Source organism: Cololabis saira, chromosome 19 (assembly GCF_033807715.1).
Source record: "Cololabis saira isolate AMF1-May2022 chromosome 19, fColSai1.1, whole genome shotgun sequence".
NCBI lineage: Eukaryota > Metazoa > Chordata > Actinopteri > Beloniformes > Belonidae > Cololabis > Cololabis saira.
Genome location: NC_084605.1, coordinates 26,934,804 through 26,956,364, shown reverse-complemented (window position 1 = coordinate 26,956,364; position 21,561 = coordinate 26,934,804). Strand labels below are relative to the sequence as shown.

General features: G+C 41.1%; 2 protein-coding genes across 4 annotated transcripts; one reads left to right on the top strand and one right to left on the bottom strand.

Moving 5' to 3' along the window:
• Window positions 1–272: 272 nt before the first annotated feature.
• Window positions 273–12,182, top strand: fscn2b (fascin actin-bundling protein 2b, retinal). 3 transcript variants are annotated; one of them, XM_061707938.1, is made up of 8 exons: window positions 273–348; window positions 477–1,243; window positions 1,942–2,040; window positions 2,199–2,916; window positions 8,965–9,121; window positions 9,394–9,515; window positions 9,653–9,820; window positions 9,916–12,182. In XM_061707938.1, exons 3-8 carry the CDS (start codon window positions 1,948–1,950, stop codon window positions 10,119–10,121), a joined length of 1,464 nt encoding a protein of 487 aa, XP_061563922.1. In that variant the 5' UTR covers window positions 273–348; window positions 477–1,243; window positions 1,942–1,947; the 3' UTR covers window positions 10,122–12,182. The 3 variants fall into 3 exon arrangements, with proteins under 3 accessions (XP_061563922.1, XP_061563923.1, XP_061563921.1); XM_061707939.1 differs by having other exon boundaries at window positions 308–549; window positions 628–1,243; XM_061707937.1 differs by having other exon boundaries at window positions 308–1,243.
• Window positions 12,183–14,308: 2,126 nt separating this feature from the next.
• On the bottom strand, window positions 14,309–20,415 carry faap100 (FA core complex associated protein 100). The gene is made up of 7 exons (XM_061708716.1): window positions 20,302–20,415; window positions 19,287–20,188; window positions 18,255–18,411; window positions 16,163–17,069; window positions 15,953–16,075; window positions 15,016–15,102; window positions 14,309–14,528 (listed from the first exon to the last, which is right to left on the bottom strand). Exons 1-7 carry the CDS (start codon window positions 20,343–20,345, stop codon window positions 14,412–14,414), a joined length of 2,337 nt encoding a protein of 778 aa, XP_061564700.1. The 5' UTR covers window positions 20,346–20,415; the 3' UTR covers window positions 14,309–14,411.
• Window positions 20,416–21,561: the final 1,146 nt, after the last annotated feature.

Here is a 21,561-nt window from a genome sequence, read left to right as displayed (position 1 = left end):
GTGTGCATGGGTGCTTTTAGGAAGGGGGAGGGACGGTCGCAGTAGATTAGCCAGGTTGGGATGATTGGGTTGAGGATTAGATGGATTCAGGAACAGACACGTCTGTTTACTCTTCAAAGAGGATTTATAATAGGCTGATTGGCAAGTTGATTACACACACACACACACGCACACACACACACCCTCACACACACACGCATCCATTCAAAACCCCATATGTTGATTGTTGATTAGCTTGTTGTTGTTATACCTGCCACCTCCTTTTGTAAATTCAGATGTAAAGTCCGCCTCTCTCTGCCTCTCAGACGCAGTTCCCATTACGACTCAGGGAGCCTGCAATCAGAGAAGGTGGGTAACTAAACCCAGGACGGGCAGGTAAGGGGAGCTGCACTCATGCAAGTAGGCACAGGGAGTGCTCTGGTTACACTGAGAAATTTGAGCATTTGTTTCAGCATACTTTTGCTTACGCATGTCAGGGAAAAGAAGACGAAGTGTAGAAGTCTGAAGAAGGTTGCACAAGAAGAGAAAGGCAGGATTATACCATGGCAGGTTAGGAAACGGTAGTGAAAGAGAAAGAGAGGATGGCTTAAGATTTCAAAGGCAACCGTCTTTTGTTCTCACTTTCAGTTGTGATGGACGGCTTATATTTTGCAAGAGTGAAGGAGTCCGTCATTGCACCACCATAACAACTTCAAGGACTGCTGAGGAGGTTCTTCTTCGCTGGTCAAACTTTCATTTGACGAACAAGGAACTTACAAGGTGAAGAGGAGGATGGTGACATCTGATGTAATTGATCCAAAGGTAGAATAGTCAAAGGTGCAAAAGCAAGGGGGAAAACACAAAAGTGCAGACAAGTCTAATTTAGGGGGGAAACCTACGTGATTGAGCCTTGAGGGTGAATAAGAAGCCATGCGAGAACAAGGCTGAAGCTGTTCAACAGGAGAGAAAGAGGGAGACAGGGTGGGCAGCACGAACAGAGCCAAGCAAGTCCGGAGCTAAATTAGTCAAAGAGGGGCTGACACCGGGCTGAAGAGAGATCAAGGCTGACTCCAGACTTTCCTGCCTCCAACTCGAGCAGCCAGAACATTCCCAGTGGTGGAGGAAAGCTCTGGGAGACACAATAACAGAAAGTGAGATTCAAGAGGGGGAGAATTACAAGAGGACGCCTGGTGAAAGAAGCCACTTAAATCTGGGAGCTGGAGTTTGAACCACAGGGACTGCAGAGAGAAGCCACAAAACCACAGTAAGTAAATTAGGAGCTTGTGACTGGAAAAATGTACAGTGGAGCCAAGGGCTGGGGAGGGCTTTTGTGGTTTTGGGAGTGCTTTATATACTGCACCTTGATTAATTTATTTCCTGCTTTTACAACCTTTTCATTTCATCAGTTACCATCACATCACGTCATTCCTTATTCCTTGCTGCTTTAAAGAGCCGCTGTTTCCCTTTATTTAAACTGCACTTTGACCGCAGGAACTAGGGTCTATGCGGAGGTCTTTCCTTGACTCCCACCATTTCCACCGCAGGAACCAGGGGCTAAACAGAGTTCAGGGGCAGAAAATAAATCTATATAGCCCTTGTAGGGAGGTAGTACTTTGGAGTATCCAAAGTTTTTAGGAGTTGGGCTTGCTGCGCTGAATATTTCTGACAAGTTTAACAACCAGCATAGCTCATAAATATCTGTTAACGTTAAGTTTTGTCACAATAATAATTGTTTGCTGCTCCATTTGTGAAAAAGAAAATCAACATTCATCTCTGATTATTTCATGCTGATAGCATGGGGGGGAAATTGAAATGCTCACAAAAGATTAAACCTAAACAATAAACCCAGATAAAAGCAGCATCAAAAAAGTTTGGTTTGATGCATATTCATAACTCTCACTTCACTGTTATTGAGACCCCTATCTCTGTTTCTTTTATATGTCCATCCTTCCAAATCCACAGGTGAAGATGCCCGTCAATGGAAACCGTCCCCTGAAGCTGCAGTTTGGCCTGATCAATCATGAGGGTCGCTACCTCACAGCAGAGACCTTCGGTTTCAAGGTACAAAAATGCAAGCCAGCAGTTACACCGCCTGTGGATCTATTCATTGTTATAAAGCGCTATGCAGGAAAAACTGCAGGTGTTGCAGGTGTTGCAGTGTAGCGCTTATTTCGATCTGTGCAGAAGATATCAGAGTGACACTTGTTTCTGTTGCTCAGGTGAATGCATCAGCCCCCAGCCTAAAGAAGAAGCAGATATGGACTCTAGAGCAAGACACCCAAGTTGTGTATTTACGCAGTCACCTCGGACGTTACCTGGCCTCCGACAAGGACGGCAAAGTCACCTGTGAGGCCGATGGCCATAATTCAGACTGCCGCTTCCTCATTGTGGCTCAGTCAGACGGCCGCTGGGCCCTGCAGTCTGAGCAGTACCTCCGATTCTTCGGTGGCTCTCGGGATTATCTGTCTTGCTTCGCTCAGGTCATCACTGACGCCGAGCTGTGGACAATGCACCTGGCTCTGCATCCGCAGGCCAACCTGCTGTCCGTGGCCCGCAAGCGCTACGCCCGCCTCTCCGTGGAAGACGGGGAAATCGCCATGGATCTGAACATTCCCTGGGGCGTGGCAGCGCTCCTGACCATTGTCTACCTGGATGGGAAGTACTGCCTTAAGACCTGTGACGGTCGCTTTCTCAGCAATGACGGAAAGCTGCTGACCCAGACGGGGAGGTCCACTGCATACACGCTGGAACTGAAGTGTGGAAAGCTTGCCTTTAAAGATTGTGAGGGGAAGTACTTGTCTCCCATGGGGCCTACGGGGACCCTGAGGTCAGGACGGTGCTCCAAACCAGGCAAAGATGAACTGTTTGACTTGGAGGAGAGCCACCCACAAGTGGTTCTGATAGCAGCTAATGGCCGGTATGTCTCCATAAGACAAGGTAAGAAAACACAGACATATTAACGGAAGATTATATGCTCATAAATCTAATTTTGACCCAAATCCTTGCAGATAAACTGTTGCTCTGGCAGTGTGCTAGTCTCCCCAACCCCTTACATAACTAAAGCTTCAACAGAATCCTGAATAGCTGATTAAATGACCAAAGGTCGATGTTAAGTGCCATAGATGATGAAAACATGAACTTTAACTGGCATGCGGTGACCTACACCTATATATAAGGAGGTCAAAATTGACAGCTGACAAGAGATAACTGTGTATGTTGTAGTGTGCACATCAGCATTCTCTGACATCACGGTGAATTGTTGCATATTTACAGAAAAACAAGATAGACAGGGGTGAACAGGGCCGGTCCTGTGCTCCCCTGGGAATGCCAGAGTGGAATTTCACCTTTTTTCGTGGGCTGCAATTGATTTAGGTGTTATATTAAGTCTTTCACTTGCAAGTAATTTCCCTCAAAACACAGATTTATTGCAAATCCAAGATGGAAATTTGAGATCAGTTTTCACTAAATTTGCTTTGTTGAAGTATTAAAACCTAATGTTGTCAATTTAAGTTCTTGATGTTGTTGATACTTGATAAAATATCACAAATACATTAAATATGAAAGGTTCAGAAAAGGGGCAAAGGGCCTTTGTATTCCTCTTCTGTCATTTAATGATCGTTCTAAAAATAAATGAAAATGGAAATCTTTTGTTACCACTCAACGGTAAACCCTGGCTTAGTTGGGAAATGGTTTTAATCCTGTCCATTTTGGCCCCACGGGCTTACTGAAACAGCTGCTTGCAATCAATATGCTGTCCAGTAATGCAGTGTTGATGCTGCGTTATGGGTTTACTCTTCAGTCTTGTGATAGGACTGTTACGGGGGATTATTTGATTACCACAACAAAGCCATGATATCACTTATTATTGTGCTGATTTCAAAGTAATTTACTGTCGTAAACAAGGTTGAATATCCTTCATCATTTTACAAACAAGAACAGTTGTTATTGTAAGCATCGCATTACATCCACAAGCAGAGGTGCAGCCGAAGAACGTGCACGGAGTCTCAACTGTTGATGGTCAAAAGGGTGCACAGGTCTGATTTGAAACTGGATTTGAGGGTAGATTAGCATACAGAAAAAGTGCTTGTCAGCATGTAAGGTCATGGGAGCAATCCACAGGCTGCAGATTGGGGTCAAGTTACCTCAACCCTGGGTGCTGTAATTGAATCCCTCCCCGCTCATTGTTCCTGGTTAGCAATGGAAGCTGCAGGCAGGAACCAAACTTCTGGTATCTCGGCAAACTGATTGGTTGAAGTGGAAAGGAGCAATTATTATAATGAAAGAGACAAGTGTAGAATACCGATGGCATGCACATGTGCATTACCCTTCCTCCTCCTTCTCTTCCTGCACTTTTTTTTTCTACACAAGCAAAAGCTTCATCTCTTGCTGTGACGCTCACTTACTCACAACCAGATGATCCTGATGCGGCGAGTGGTGAATTGTGCTGAATTATTGATGAAGTTTGCCCCTTGTTCCTGGAAGGCGAGGGGGAGTCTGCTTTCAGAAACCCAAGCTGCCTCTTACCTCAAGCCAAAACGTCGGCCCCACCGGGTTCAGCTCAGCCCCCACTAATCTGCCATGTTGAGCTACGCTCAGAGCACTTGAGCCACTAAAAACCAAATAAATACATTTAGCAACATGTAACACTTTCAAGGTCGACCCTAAGACATAATGTTACATTACTATATATCATTCCTTCTTAATACACAAGTTTAAGGTAGATTTGTTTGACAAACCTGCAGTACATTAGAGAATTAGTGCAAGAACAGGAAACTGTTAATCGCCACCAGCCGGCAGGATCTGGATCATCTCAATGTTTATTTTTTCATTTGGGTATGGGTATTTTGCCTGCTCTGTAGAGACGGCACATTGAGTGCAGACTAATGGATGATCATGTGGGATTGCAACACTTTGGAAAGTGGTCATCTCTAGGTTCAACATGGTGAAAAAGAAGGAGGATGTAATTGCAGTCCTGGAAGATTCAAGGACAGTAAGAGTGTATGTGGATGATCGAGGTGTGATGTAACTCATCATCTTTCTGTCTAAATCGCCTGATCTGCTCTAAGCATTATGATAAGATGATAGTACTAGGAAACAAACTTCCAAGCGTGGGCGCACGGACAACCTGGGAACGGATAAGTGGGGGGAAAATTAATGCAAAGGAAAAATAAACACCAGAAATTGCAGTTGTGAAGTATGGAGGATTGAGAGAGAAGAAGAAAATGAGCAACACATGGATGGTAGCATCACTTTACCATTAATAATTGATGTCAGAGCCCTCCATCGTTGATGGATTAGTTAGGCCTGACCCACTTGCAGATATGTGGGTAGGACAAGGGCAGGAAATACAGTTGGATTTGGGCTCTGATCCAAAGTGAGGGACAACTGTAGCTACTTGTGTGCTGTCCAGAAACAGTGTTTTTTTTTCTTTTTAATCACTTATCATGGGCTCCATCTTATTTACTTTTTTTTTTCTTGACCAGACTGTGTATCAACAATGTTCATCAACAAGGGTATGGATATCCTCAGATTGCCAGGCTGGATTTCAGCATATCCAATCTCTTTCCCTCTGTTCTCAATTTCTTTCTCTTCCTCCATCCATCCTCCTTTCCTGTGTCTCCTGTTCTCTCCCCTATCAGATAGTAACGGTGAGGTCCCAGCTGAGCCTTGTCTGAGGATCATTTCTGGCTTGAATTAGTGTGAAATGGACACGTGGAATAGATAGACAAAGCATGACATTGAGTCAGGATGAGAGAATGAGAGTGATCGGCCTGCAGGCTTAGCCTGTGGAAGGGGCTTAAATTTATGCTTCAGATGCACTTAAGATCAATGATAACTTCACGAGCTGTAAGACCTTGTGATATTATTTTATCGGGTGTGAATAAGATGTGATTAAAGCATCCCAGTGGCTCAGTAAGCTATCTTTGGCGCACATCATCCCCTTTTCTCTCTTCTTCCAATTTATCACTGTAGTCAGATTTTAAATTGAAGCAAAATGCCCCAAAAGAACGTTTAAAAATGGGATTAATAATGTCCCAAACCGCGAGTTTAGGGATGAAATCCTGTATTAAAATGTGTGTTTTTCCTAGTCAAATTTCTTTATCAAATACTTCAGACCTTCATGTGCATCATTATCGGATTATTTAAATGCCATTTAAATAGATTTATCTGAGTAATATCTAATGCCTCGCAAACCGTGCATGTGTTTGGAGTTTCTGCTGTGTACAATTTCAGATACGTAATGGTATATATCTGCCAGAGGTGTATAAAAAACAGGCAGTGGGGGCAGTGTAAAATCAGTTTAGGAATGCGGAAATATCGGCAAGCGAGAAATAAATCTCCTGCTAAATTAGTCTGGCAATGTTCACAAGGAAAAAAACATACTGATAGCTTCTCATAGGTTTTGCAGAATGACAGAACGTAACAATCTTATATTAGGAGCTTTATGGATGATCTCGTATTGTGCCTGGGTCACTTTTCCCACCTTAAATGAAGAAGCAGCTGCACACCTACGACCTCACAACGTTTATAACAGCATGTACAAAATGTAAAGCCAGAAGCTTTAAACTAGACATTTCTGACAATTTTTGTCACATCTATGGTGCTTCACCATTGAAACGGAAATTGTGTGCAAGGATGTTAGTCAGATACAGTACTTGACTCCTCTGGGAGAAATGTGGGCCTTTGATGGGAAAAATCCTCTATCTACCACTTCCACTTCTAACTTTTCCACTTGACTATCAGTGTCAATTGATTTGTTTAAAACAAAGATGGATGAAATTAGCATGTACGTTTCCATAAGTTACGGCTTAAATATCGGTACATACATGAAACCAGGTTAGCATCACTTGCACAAATTAAGAGGCAAAGTACAATCCCACAATTTCTGCACCATCACTGTAAAACTACACGTTTAGATATTAGACAAATGTACTTATTGCACCTTTTTGTTGAATGAGCCGACGTGAGTAGCCAAGATGTTAAAGACAACAAATAACCTGTCAATGCATTTTGGATGATTAGCATGTTTAATCTAAAACGCTTAATCATCCATGGTTCCTGTAGCTTAAGGGAAGCTTTAAGAGAGACGGGTAATTAACTGTGCATCCTGCTAAGAGTGGCCCATAAAATCCTCTGGTCATTTCCTGTTTTTCCTTTATTCTTTTATTGAGGGATTGGATGGTTGGAGCTGGAAAGCTGATTATATCAGAAGCCTGCTGTGAGGAGGGCACATGGACAGAGCTGAGGGCGGGGTAATGGCATGGGATGGGGGCTTTAGGGTGTCATGGGTATGGAAGGAGATGTGGGGGAAGCAAAATGGTAACAAGGGATGACCAAAGAAAAGATAAGAGACACAGAGATTAGTGTTGTTAAAGGATTAACAAACTGTATTGGGGATAATTTGTAATGCACCCAATTAAGGATTTAGCCCTCTGCAGTCTGTCTTTAAGTGGTGCGGCAAATTGGTGTTTTCCCTCCTGCATTTGTAGCTTATTTAAAACCTGTTAAAATACTATAGTAGTTTATCTTGATGCCTTTAAAATGAATAAAAACAACCTCAAATGTTAATTAAAATGAAAGCAAAAATTAATAAATGAAACAAACCTAAAAGTAGTTGGTAAAGCTCTCAGAAGAAGATTAATATTAAAGCTCCTGGACCAGGATGTCACGCCATCCCAGCGTATTAAGGAGGTTCTCTCTGTGATTTCAATTCCATGTTAATTATGAAAAGTTTCAGTTTTCTGTGACTACATTTATGATTATTTTCTTACTTCCCATATCTTGCACGAGAACTCGTATCAGGACACACTAATTAATAGTTTCTGAAACCAATAATACAGATTTTATAATAAAAGATGGATTTCACCATTTCTGTATAGTCCTTGGCAGCTGGTTCTCACCGTCTGGTTCTGACTCCTGTAATCCAGTCAAAAATACAGTCATCAAGTTTATCAGAAACGGAAAGCCACCACAGCCTCTATGTGGTCTAATGTCGTCTTTTTGACCCGTTTCTATTGTAGCTTACAGTAGTGAGCTATATAAGCTGGAAGTTACTGGATGTAACTCGGTACATGCAGCTCACACTAAGTAACAGGTAGGCAGCTTGTAGAAGCAGGTGCTAATGCATTTAAAATGTCTGCTCATTTTGTCGGAAAAAAAGATACGTGTTAACGTGACATGCAAGATACCTTTAAAACAATTAAAAGTTTCTCCAAACTCATCGCAGTATCTTGGCTTTGGAGATGCTTTTTGGATTTTTAGCTTAACATCAATATATCCTAAAGCCTTTTCCCCCTTCTACTTAACTTCGTCTAACTAGCCTAACAGCTAGTTTGGTTCATTCTCAAATTTTTTGACCAATCAAAATGATGAAGACTTTAGGATTTTTAACATAGACATTTTACATATTCGGAAAGCTTCATAAGTTTCTGCAGGAATAAAAGCACCGTAAACATTTCTTTAACCCAAACAGATGTACAACATTTAGCATATGTCATTATATAATTTTTTTATCAAACAAAAACTAAACCAGACTGTAGAAACCATGTGCAGAAAAAAGAAATGTAAGTACATGTTCTTAGTTGTAGAACCTCTTTTAGCAGAAATTACTATAATCGTGTTCCCCATGTAGCACCAGTTGTTTTTCTAAGATCATTCCTGACATCTTTGCCTCTTTGTATAACACATGTTCAAATGTTCTTACTTGTATAGAGGTGATAGAGGTAATGTGTAATCAGATCTTTACATTTATATGATTAGCAAAACCCAGCTGCTACTTATCCACATAACTCCTTTTGCGCACTTCATTTAGCTTAGTTTTTGCTATATTGTGGTGTAATACATAATGTGTTCAACTTGAGGACCTGGTAAGGGCTATGTCCTGATATATAAAACCTTAGAAGTGAACGATTGTATGCTGCATTTTCCATCATTATATGTTAAATCTGTTCATGTGCTCACATGTGCTTCGCATGCCCCTCATAGGAGTGGGCCTTGCTGCCAATCAGGAAGACGAGACTGACATGGAAACCTTTCAGATGGAAATTGACAAGGAAACCAAGAAGTGTACTTTTCGCACCAGCCAAGGGAACTACTGGGCTCTGGTGGCTCATGGAGGCATCCAGAGTACTGACACAGAAGTGTGAGTGAATGCTACCTCACCAAATACACAAAATTAAAATTCACTTTTCATCTGATTATTCTACATATTAGTTCAAAAAGAAATTATTTCCAAAATAAGATATATATTAAACACACATTTGCCTTTTACTAGGAAATAGTGTAAAATTGTAAAGGACACGATAAAATGATAAATTAAATGGGAAGTCCGGTCTTTTGTCTACTAATAACAAAAGTCTCAATCATGATATACAATCACAGTATTTAAAAAAGAAAAACTTTTCTCCTCTGCAGATCAGCAAACACCATGTTTTCATTGGAGTGGCTCAGCCACAAGGTGGCAATAAAAGCTAGCAATGGCAAGTACATCTGCATCAAGAAGAATGGCCAGTTACTTGCAGTCAGTGACTCCATAGGTAAAGGGTGTTTACTTTTAAGCTGTCCTGATTTCTATTCATCCCACAGCTTTACTCACAAATCTCATCTCATCTCTTCAGAAGAAGATTCTGAGCTCTCCTGTTTCTCCTCTGGTCAATTCTACTGCTGTTGACAGGTGAAGATGAGAAGCTCACTTTAAAACTGATCAACCGACCCATGCTGATCCTGAGAGGGGAGAATGGATTCATCTGCCACCACAGGAACTCCATTATGCTGGATGCCAGCAGATCTGTCTATGATATGTTCACCCTGCAATTCAGCAATGGGGCTTACCATATTAAAGGTCAGGAAGATGCACCCACTCAAACAAGAGTGCTGGGATGGAGTACCGCAGAGTGCTGTCTTTGTCCCCTCATTGGTTTGTCTTTGATCATACAGGTGTCGACGGTCGGTTCTGGTACGTCAACAGTGTCGGACTGGTGTGTTCGGATGGGGAGGTCCCCGAGGACTTTACTCTGGAGCTCCTGGAGCACGGGCGCCTTGCCATCCGCGGAAAAAATGGCAAATATTTACGTGGAGACCAAGGAGGCACACTTAAAGGAGATGGACTAAGTCTAAGCAGCTCTGCCCTGTGGGAGTATTAATTCATAACCTGAGTCTTAACTCTTAATTGTTGAGGTGATTTGCCTCTAATCACCACTTGACTATTAATGAGTAATTTTATGTTTGACTTAATGACTCAATTTAATTTTACTGTTCCACTGCAAAGAGGATTCGGATCCACATGTAGACAATTCAAAGACAAAGAAAGAACTGTTCATGTAAGATACCTGGTCTAGAGAAGTCTCGTTGAAGAGAAAGATGCTTTGAATTAGATCTGAAAAACGCAAAAAATAGTCTGAATGATAACTGAAGTTTGTGTCATTCTTTTAGATTTCTTTCAATAGGCATTTTGTGCATGAGGTAATGTCTGACACCAAAAAAATAAAGGCATGCAGAATCCGAGTGTAATGTTTCATACATGTAATCAGTGGTACGAAGGGATATTTTGTTCTTTGATTACACCTTCTTCTCTCATGTGCCTTTTCTGTATTTAAACCACTCCTTACAAGAATTACTGATCAGGTAATCCAGACGTATAATTACGCTCGTCACTAATCCCAGGAGAAGTGCTGTACAGTGACTCGGGGTGTCATTTGACATGTGCATGATCACCATTACAAGTGATGTCACCTTGAGAGCAGCCATGCGTGACACTGATGTCTGAGGATATTTATTGACAGATAGTGATTGCAAGGTTTCAAATGACCACATGGGGAAACATTGGAAGATTGTAACAAAGACTAAGAGGGACATAGCAGTGATATAAGCAGCTTAATTTCAGTTGGATAGGCACATTCTTCATTTTCATTTTCCTTATTTGATGAACATAGAAATGGAAAGTCTATGTGTGATTATCTTGTGTTTAAGGAATGTCCGATTTCTACCAGGATAATTGGCAAGGGCACCCTTAAAGTAGGATAATGTAATTACTTCCACTTGCCCTGATGCAATTAGTAGAACTTGGTATAAAAGTGCCATTGAGTTCAGTTATGCAGTTACCCCTCTCAAAGTGTTACTGTCTGAATATAAATGCTTATAAGATATGAAGTGTAATGCTATTTCCAGACACAAAGAAGCTTCACATCCGTATGTGACCTGCAGTTTTGGGTCAAATTTATGCAGCAGTAGCTGTAAGATGGAACTGCTTGAATAAAATATATGTATTTTTGCTCAGTACCGTCCGACACTGATAGGGACAGATCCGGGAATCTGTGAGGAGGTAGAAACATGGAAGAATCCTCAAAGAAAACAAGATATCTGCAATTCATTACTATGGAATTTTAGTTTTAAACATCTGTACTAGATAAAAAAAAATCAGCTTTGTTAAATTTGATTCTGCTGGTGAAAAAAAAAATCATGTTCATCTGTTCTCCATTGTGTATTGGTGTTAAGGACCTGCTACTCCACTTTGTTATTCATGCTCTGCTGGAGGCTGGCTCCAATATAGAGCTTTTCGACCAAAGTGGTTCCAGTGCTAGTTTGGTGCTGGTGCCAGGCTTAGCACCAGTTTTTTTTTGCTTTTCGACCGCCAGCTGTGAGGAAAGCACTGAGTCGGTGCCAAGAAAACCGGTGCGAGACTTGACCTCAGACGTTGCTGGGCCAGATGTAAGAACCGCTACATCATGGGAGGTGCTGTGATCATTGTAACCAACCAAAACTATGCAACCACCGTATTTAAACAACCACTGTGAGCTTTAACCATAAATCACTGGGAAATGTTGGTTGCATTCTTACTGATTTAACCACACAATCAGCAAACATGTGACTCTGAAAAGACTTTCTCTCATCCTGAAATGTAAACACTGTTGATGGTGGAAATTTGCATGAAGTCAATTCTGGACTCCAAACAACATTTTTAGGGCCAGCATCAGTGTCTGCACATACTGAAATTCAGTATCCATTGTTTTTATTCAGAAGGATTTCACACTCCTGGTCCGGATTTCCTGCTTTGGCTTTGGAGACTTAATAAATGACATAGGGTCCTAACATAGGGTCCTGGCTCTCCGGTACTCTCTGGCCAGTCGAAAAGCAATCCAGTTCTTTTTAAAGCCTGTTTGAAACTGGCTCTAGCAACAACACTAGCACCAGCACAGATTTTGAGTTGCTCGAAAAAGCCCTAATAGCGAGTCCATCTCCATGGACTCCCATCAAAAAATGTCTTAACTTTACAGCAGAAATAAAAATATTCATGCTCTGGTTAAAAAAAGGGTTTTGGTCTTTATTGTTCACATCAATAGATTTACAATATGTGGCATAGCCTTTTGATTGGGTACGTACAGTAGATAGCCATTATCACTTCCTCATTAGTTACTGTTATGGCACAAAACGTACAGCAATCAGCAGTTTGTACTAACCTAGCCTGTAGGCTAAACACAGCAGTCATTTCTGATTTAAACACCAAATGATATCTGAAACATAATATTTCTCTACAACTCTTCACCGGCAGCTCTGCAGTTCCTCCAGTGCTGAATGGCTGGTAGCTACAGCTAACTTTGATTAAACTAGCCATGTTCTCGTCTGCTTCACAGGCAACAAGGCGAAATGCCGTACAAGGAGAAAGACTCTTCAAAACTACCCCTGTTACGTACTCTTCATGAAAACCTGTGGCTGATATCACTGACCACCTGTCAAGTACAGTAATAGTCTTTTTACAGCCAGTTTGTTGCTACCATTGGGAAAGAACCCTGTTTTTCAAGTTTTCGACTTACAACCTATATTTTTCAAACGACTGAAATAAGTACATCTTTTTTTTTTTTTTTTTAAACCTGCTGGTTATTCGTGCTGTGGTTGCTAGCATTTGATGCTAGCTTATTTTATATTTTCTCCCAGATATCCACCGCATAAGCGAAACGTTTTTAATGCACAGTGCACAAAAAGTAAATAGTGCACTGAAAAACACCAGAAGGGGTGGTTTCTGAACTAAATCAGAGATTACAGAGGTTCACAAAGGAATTAGTTGACTATCATGAATTCACAGAAGCAGGTGGAAGTAATTTTGAGATGACACATACCGTAAGTTGAACTTCCAGTACATTTATCAGACGTTCTTGATTCAGTTCAGTGCAGATTTAGTTCATTCAAGTGAATTGCAGCAACTGGATAACCAGAGTTCACTTTAACCCAACCAAACATGCCAGATAAGCACACTTCTCTTAACTTACTTGGCGGGCTTCACATGCAGAATGTGCTGCACAACAGACGCCCAGATCACTGGAAACATGTGCACGAGCGTTTAGAAGAATGGTCAACATCTAGCTATAATAAAATTATCCCATCACACTATGTACAAAGTAATCTGATCAGCTATCAGTTTTCCACCGCTGCATGCTGACGTTTGAACTGATACCAGTGTCATAATTGGTTAACATGCTGAACAAAAAAGGCACTGATCTGTGGAGCAACACTGATGCAGAGAGTTTGAGTGTTCGCCTGGAGCAGGAGTGGTGAAATGACAACATGCACCACCTGATTCATTTACCGCCGTTTATAGTTCCCTAAGATTTTTTGAAAATTGACATTGGTTTTCTTTATCAAACACTGAGTAGCTGCCAACAAAACAAATGTGAAGTGGTACAGAAACTAAATTGAATTAAACATCATGGTTCATTCAGTTCCACCTAATCAAGTCACATCTCTTCCATCTGGCAGACACCTGTTTTCCTTTGTAGTTTTGATCAAGTCTTCAACACACCAACACATTTTTCAGCCAATTAGTGAAACTCTTTGGTTATTTGTGTAAATAATCAGTGACAATGTAGTATTTAAAAAATGCATTTGATGTTGGGTTATAGAAGCTGTGGAAAATACAGAAAAGTATTTTTGAGAGAGACGTAGAAGGTTTAACAGCCACAAAACAAGGAAATTAAAACCCAACAAAACAGTCTTTTAAATCAAGGTAGAGAATAGTCAAGATCAGATGTGCAACACCCACAAAGACACGTGAAACCCATCCACGCTATTTATGGTTGTTTTGCACCTTAATCAGTTTGGGTGTTTTTACTTCCATGAATGGTTTGCAATATGCCAATATATTCATGTTACCACAGTAAAAAAAAAAAAAAAGATAAAATCAATCCACCTGTACCAAAGTTCTGTAAACGTTCAAAATACTAATAATCGAAAAAGAGTTACACAAGAATATCCCTGCAGGACAACGCTTGCAGAAACATACTGAATTTTGAAATGTATTCTGAATAATGAAAATGGAAGCAGGTGCTTACAGTATAGTACAAAAGTTTATTTTAAGTAACGATTATGCATCAGGAATGGACATTATTGTTCTTGCAGCAGGATGCAGAACACCGATGCAGCTGGGGTCAGTTGTGTGGGTGTTAAAGTATGAGGAGTGGACTCTCTCTGAGTTCTCTGTAAATGCTTAGAAGACATCGCTTCATCTGCCCTGAGGACATGCCCAAGCTGAAGGCCTCTGAGATCTGACTTTGCTGGAGCTGGTTGTTTGAGAGAGAGTGGGAGAGAAAAAGAGAAATGGGGAGGCACTTTATTGCAACACATTTTAAACATAGCAGCTATGTGATTTTAGAAAACCTTTGGGTTTATAGAAAAGTACAACAGCTCAAAATACTTCCAAACACACTAAATAAATTACATAATTAATGTCAAACAATGAATAAAACAGAAATAGACTGATTCATAACAAATATGACGCAGGTGCTCCCTTCTCATGCTTTTACGGTTTTGCACCACTGTGTTACTACTGTTGCCCAGAACGGACGTCAAAGCACTTCCTCTTATTTTTCATGAGCAATAATAGTTTAGGGATAGTTAGTTAGTTAGTTAGTTAGTTAGTTAGGTAGTCGGTTGTTATTTGTAACATGCACCACTAGATATCACTACAACCTAGAAATTGAACAATTTAGGTTAAAATTTTTTTTTTTTTAAACAGTAAACAGGTTAAGAATTGTGCACACGTCTCACCTCGGCCCGCTGCAGCGCTGATCTCAGACTTAGACTGCAGACCCTCTTGGTGGAGGCAGCTTTCTCTGGAGCCCTCAGCAGCAGCTTCTGTGGGCAAGTAGAACAATTTATAAAACAGGAGACGTATGCTTGTTGTTAACAACAAACATTACCCACCGATGCACCAATGAGCAAATTTAAATAAGATGCAACAGCAAATACAGGGGTATATTATCAGCCGTTTTTTTTTTTTCAAAGAGATGCACCTGGCCCTGCCCCTTCTCAACCTTTCCCCGACCCTGCACCTAACCTGGGGCTTGCTGATTGGGCCGGAGCTTCGGGAGCTGCATGCTGGCCTGCGGTCCCCACCCCCGGTCATCCTGTTGCTGCTTCCACCTGCCTGCTGTGCTGTTGCCGTCCCTGACTCCCCCAGTCTGGCCCTCGGCAGGAGGGTCCCCTCTTATGAGCCTGGTTCTGCTCAAGGTTTCTTCCCTCCTAAAGGGGAGTTTTTCTTGCCACTGTTTGGCTTAAGGTTTTTCTCCCACTAGGGGAGTTTTTACCTGCCATTGTTTATGTAATAATTGCTCGGGGGTCATGTTCTGGGTATGGGTCTCTGGAAAGCGTCCAGAGACAACTTTTGTTGTATTAGACGCTATATAAATAAAATTGAATTGAATTGAATTCAATAGCAGGTTTCTTGGCTGATTCTGTAAGGTCTGAACTGCTTATACTTATTTTGGCCAATTCTGATTTTTGTTGGGGTTTCTCTAAATTTTCATAAACTGAATCAATTAACAGTGAAAGATAGCCGAGGCTGCCTAGTCTGCTAGCCTTGTTTTTGTCCCTTTACCCCTTTTTCACTCTATATTTTTCACCATGTTGCAAGTATAGAAGTGTATAAGATTGAGCTCTGGGGAAGCTTTCCACCTCGGCTAAATAAAGTTCAGATGTAGGGTACCTGTATCCGGCAGAGTACAGCATGATGGAGGCCACACACCGCTGCGATGGATGAGCTCTCCATCTGAACGTCTATGCTGACCAGGGATTCCGCTTTCTTCAAGTGCTCCGACTCTACATTCATCTGGAAACCAAAAGGAGCAATGTTAAAATGATACAAGATGAAAATATGACAGCATAAACCGTATTCATGTGTTAAATAACAGTACACCTCTTTGGCAGTTAGTTTAACTCTGACTTCATTCGCAGCAAGCGCATGGACCACTGAGCTGTCAATAGTTTCAGCCTTGCATCTCATCTTCACTCCTCCGTGATCTTCAGAAAGCAGCCAGTTAAGCAGAGAGCAGGAGAGGTCTCGAGGAGCCGACTCACTGTTTAACCTCAACGTATCCCTCAGTAACTGTGATGACACGCGAACACTTGCAGAATACTTTTCAGGCTTTGAGGCGCTCTCTCCTCTCCTGTCCATTCCACCACCACAGTTGATAAGGCGTGAGCTCAAAAAAGCTCGGACGGCATCCATCTCCATGACGGCGGGTGGGGACGTGGGCGTGTTATGGCTGGCTCTGGGAGAGATCGCTTGGAGGGTGTGCAACCAGTCCACTGTCAGTGCGTTTAAAGGAAAACTGAAACAACGACTCTGAAAGTCGGAGATGTTCGCTACTTCCTCTTCTCCCAAGAGACTAGAGAGTGAGAAGATGAGTGAGCAGGTCACAGTCATGGGGAAGGATGCATCACCTGCAGCTGCAATGGGCACTGTTACTTCTGTTGTGTCTCCTGGATGGAGATTATGGAACGGGAAGGAAAAATTTGTGGAGGAGGTTTCCTCTCTTGCGCTGGATGAACAGCTCAGAGGAGAGACGGTGATGCTGAGTGTCCAGCCTCGTTCCAGGATGTAAGGACTTGAATTATCAAGGACACATGCAAGATTTAAGGAGTTCTTTTGAAGCAATCTGCTCCAACTTGCTGTGGCATGACATCTGATCGGCTGGTCCTTCGTTGGAAGATGCTCTGCAGCATTTGTAGTGGCTTTCAACAGGAAACTGATGTTGACCACCTGATTTAGCTGCCTCAGGATTTGGTTTTTGGACTTGATGAGTGTTCTCAGCACAGATGCTCTAAAAGAAAGAAAAAGAGATTGCAGAAATTTACAACCGCTATTCAGAATGCAAAAAAAAGCAATCAGGATACTTCACAATGTGGGTTATAAGGATCACACAAACACACTGTTTTTAAAGTCGCATGTGCTGAAATTTTGGGACATTGTCAAACTAAAAACTCTACAAATCATATTCAAAGCGAGAACTGATTCACTTCCAGGGAATTTACAGAAAATGTTTTGTGACAGGGAGGGGGGTTATAATTTAAGAGGAAAATATAATTTCAAAAAACAATGTTTTCATTCTAAAAGGAAAAGCATGTGTATCTCAGTTGTTGGAGTGGATTTATGGAATGGGTTGGGTGATGGGTTGAAGCAATGTACAAATATAAATCAATTTAAAAAACGGTACAAAAAGGAAGTTCTGGGAAGTTATTTGGTTGAGGAGGAGCTCTGTTAAGGCAATATGGTGTTTGTTAGCTGGTTAGGTGCAAAGGCACAACCAATGGGAAAATTGGTAGCCTATTAGGTAATTGCAGCTATTTATTATTAATATTTATGTTTAATTTATGATAGAGGTAACAAAGGGGCAGGGTTAAATAAGTTTTACTTCAACCTGCTCCTTTTCGGACACTGTTTTTTTTTCTCCCCCTGTTTGTATTACGTTTTTGTTGTTGTTGCTTTTTTTTCTGTATGTTTTGAATTTGTTTTAAAATCTCATATTTTTTTATGTATTCGAAATAAACAATTCAATCAATCAATCAATCAATCAATCAAACGTTGTGTTATGGCTGAAGCATCTAAAATATTACATGATTAAGATTGGCTCAAAGTGCAGAGTCAGGTTTAACTGGAAGTGTTTAGAACATAATGTGCCTGTAAGTGTGCCTTTGTAGGAGCTCACTTGGAAAAACAGCCATGAACAAATGTAGATTTTTACACTGAAACACTATATTTTCCCTTGCAGAATAAACAAAGTACCTACCCACCTGTCTATCTATCCAATACTGTCAATAGTCCTCCAGAACCAGTGACTGAATTCAGTGTGAAATCTACTGACAATCACAAAGAATGAGTTTTCTACCTTTAGTTTTGTCTTCATAAGTTTACATAACTGTAACTGCTTGTCAGACACTCTCTACGTTCTTTCATTTCAATGTTGTGTACATTGGCATTAACAAGATCTCACAGTTGCTTGAAATACCTTTCACAAACATCCCCGATGGCAGACAGAAGGTCCCTGACGCTGCGGCCAACATTTGAGGAGGGAATCTGCAACGATCCTGAGTCCCGTCTCCCAACAGGTAAATTAATTTGTGAGAGCTGCCCCCTGGCAGACAACCCGAGCAGCTGAACTTCACCTGGTGCACAAGAACAAATTGAAAGTAAGGAAAAAGAGTCCAGATTATTAAAAAAAAAGAAAAAGCTACCACATCACTTGAGGAAGATCTTCACTACATGATGCTGGGTGACAAAGTCATTAACACTGATAGAAATCTGTGACTGATTACGCTCATTGGCCTCGTACATCATACCAGACAGTCTGTTCATTGTTACTGGGGCATCATTTTTAATCTTAATTGAGTTTAGAATGAGATGTTGACAAAACAAAAGCACTGCTGCTGCTAAAGATGCTTTGTTACACAATCAGTGCAACAAAGAAAACATTGTTTTGTGTTTCCAAGCTCTAAATGTGTATTTTAACATACTTAATTTATCATTTTCACCTTTAGTTTCTCATTTACCATAAGTCACACCAACCCGATTTAGCACTTTTTAAATTCAAAAGCTTGCTCCTCGGCTGTAGAGCTGTGTAGTGTACTGGTATTATGAGATATACCCGTGGAAGTTAGATGGAGGTTTGCCGATGAGACAAAACTATAATATGCACTTCATGTTGAGTTCTGACTATTTTTTCTCTTCGCTCCGTTGTCAAATTCCTTAGAAGGGCAGCAGCAGAGCTTTCTTTAAAAAAAAAAAAAATGAATAAAGGCTGGCTTCGTAAAGTTAAAATCTCTAACTTTGTAACCTCATGAATTTGTGAGAAAAATCCAAAAAAGTATGTCTTGTATTTTAAGGCAAGGTCAGTCTAGTTTGTTGTTCTTTCAGCTGCTGTCTACCACAGGGCGGGTCTTTATGTGCATACGAATATGGATCCATTTATAAAGTAAATGTAGATGAAAGCACAGTGGATGTGCTCTGGTTGATAAAATGAGTCTTTTTTTTGTCTGCTTACCTGCAGCGTTACATGTAGGCTCAGCCAAGGCGATGACTCCGCACACATTTAAACTAGTGGGACTTTGAAGGGCAGCGGCTGTTGTCCTGGTTGCTTTTTCATCCCCATCTTTCCCTGGTGATTCATCCAACAGATTTAATATGAGCAAGTCTGAACCAGTGCTGTAGTAAAGACAGTTCTTATCCACAATGCTGCACTCCACAGGGCCCGCAACACAGCCCTCAGTAAATCCAGCGAAACTGCTCTCTCCCTCTGCCCTGCCCTTCTCAGTCTTGATGAGGACCACTCTGCCTCGTTTACCCACTGCAAGCAAACACTGAGCAAATCCTGGATTAGTTTCCGTGGCAACAGATGCTCCAACAAAAACCACCGGCTGCTCCAGGCTATGGAGAACTCGAAGCCGTGAAGCCGGCACATGCAGAGGGAGGAAGCACAGGCGGCCGTCAGGTAGACCACAAAGAATAACCGGTGATTTGGCAAGAGCGGCGTCAACCCCAAACAAAAGTTTGAAGAGGACAGGCTCAAGGTGGAAGTGGGCAGGAGATAAAGTTGCATCTGATGCAGCAAGAGAGGAAGGTGGTGTTGTTGTTGTATCTCCAGAATGGACACAAACCAACACGGGCCGCTTTGTTAGTCCTGTATTTGAATCAGCGCTGCCCTGCAATGCAGGTGAGACCAGTGGCAGACTGAAGGAACCGAGTACCTCATAATAACGGTGCTGTGCTTGCTGTGGTGTTTTATACAGAGTCAACAGCCAGGCTGCGTCTGTCTGGCAAAGGGTCAAGAGAACAGACCCAACAAGGAGCAAGGATGATACTTGATGAGCACCGACGATTAGAAATTCAGAGGAGATTTTCAGCTCTGCTGGACCGGAGGATGTGTCATCTGAAGAGTTGTGAGCCCTGCAAAAGTGAGAGGTGTTTGAAACATGCAAAAAGATATAGGAATAACTTCTTTAAAAAAAAGAATCTAAAAACAAGCTAATTTGAATGCAACAGAATATGAAGCTATATACCTGTGTAGCAGAGACTGTAAATCGACACAGTAGACTCCAGTCATACATGCCACAAAGAGAAGCTGCTTTTCATGACTCTCAATCAGATCGCTCACAGGACCAGAAAATTGTAGAACAGCCTGCAACACAAAGTACAAGAAGAATAAAGAATAAAAGAAGAAACCAAAATATTAATTAACAGAACTGAAATCCAACAGGTACCTCACACCACATTTTTGGGCATTGTTCTGGATGAAGGCCTTAACTGGAAAAACCATATTGATCAAGTATGCAAAAGATCTATGAATATGCTTGGTATACTGAGGAAAGTCTGTCCCCTGATCCATCGCTCCGCTCACTTAACTTTGTATTATAGTTTTCTGTTTCCGTATATGAATTACTGTAATATTGTCTGGTCTGCCACTTATCCATCCTTCCTTAACAAACTACTGATAATCCAGAAGAGATTCCTGAGATCAATCTCTATGTCCAATAGACATAATCCATCCGCACCTCTGTTCAAAAAATACTCTATATTACCCATTCATAAACTCAATGTTTTTCACTCATGTTTATTTGTGCACAAGTTTATCAACAATAAGCAAGATCTTCCGGACACCTTTCATAATTTCTTTAGTTTTTCATCTGACTTGCATTCATACTCAACTAGACACAGTGTCAATCTACATTTACCCTTCTGTCGAACATCTTTTCATCAGTTTAATATTTCATTTAGAGGTCCTAAACTCTGGAACAATTTAGATATGTCTCTGAGGTCCACATTGTCATTTATATCCTTCAAAAAATTGCTCAAAAAACATCTCATGTCCTAATTTTTCAATGTATTCTCTATTATGTATCTTTGTTTTCTTTTCAATTAGAATTTTCCTATGTTTGTATATTTAATTTTCTCTCTGTACAAGCCCTCTGGGCTTCGTTGCACTATTTTTTTTTCTTTAAATTGTGCTAAATAAATAAATAAAAAAATAAATACAAAGTACAAGTAAAGCCAAACATGAATAAAACACTGTCTTTGTCATCAGATTAATCACTACAAGTACTTGCCCTGAGTTTTTTCTCTCGGGCATTGACGACCAGGACCTCGTTGCCTCCAGTGCAGATGAAGACATGTGTCCCAGAACCAAACTCCACCTTAGATGTGCTTAATGAACAACCGAACTCAGTCCAAACCTCCACGCTACACCGGTCTTTCATTGCGAAAAAGCGGTGATGGAATGAGAAATACAGGAAAAAACAAAACGATCACAAACCGGTTGTTGA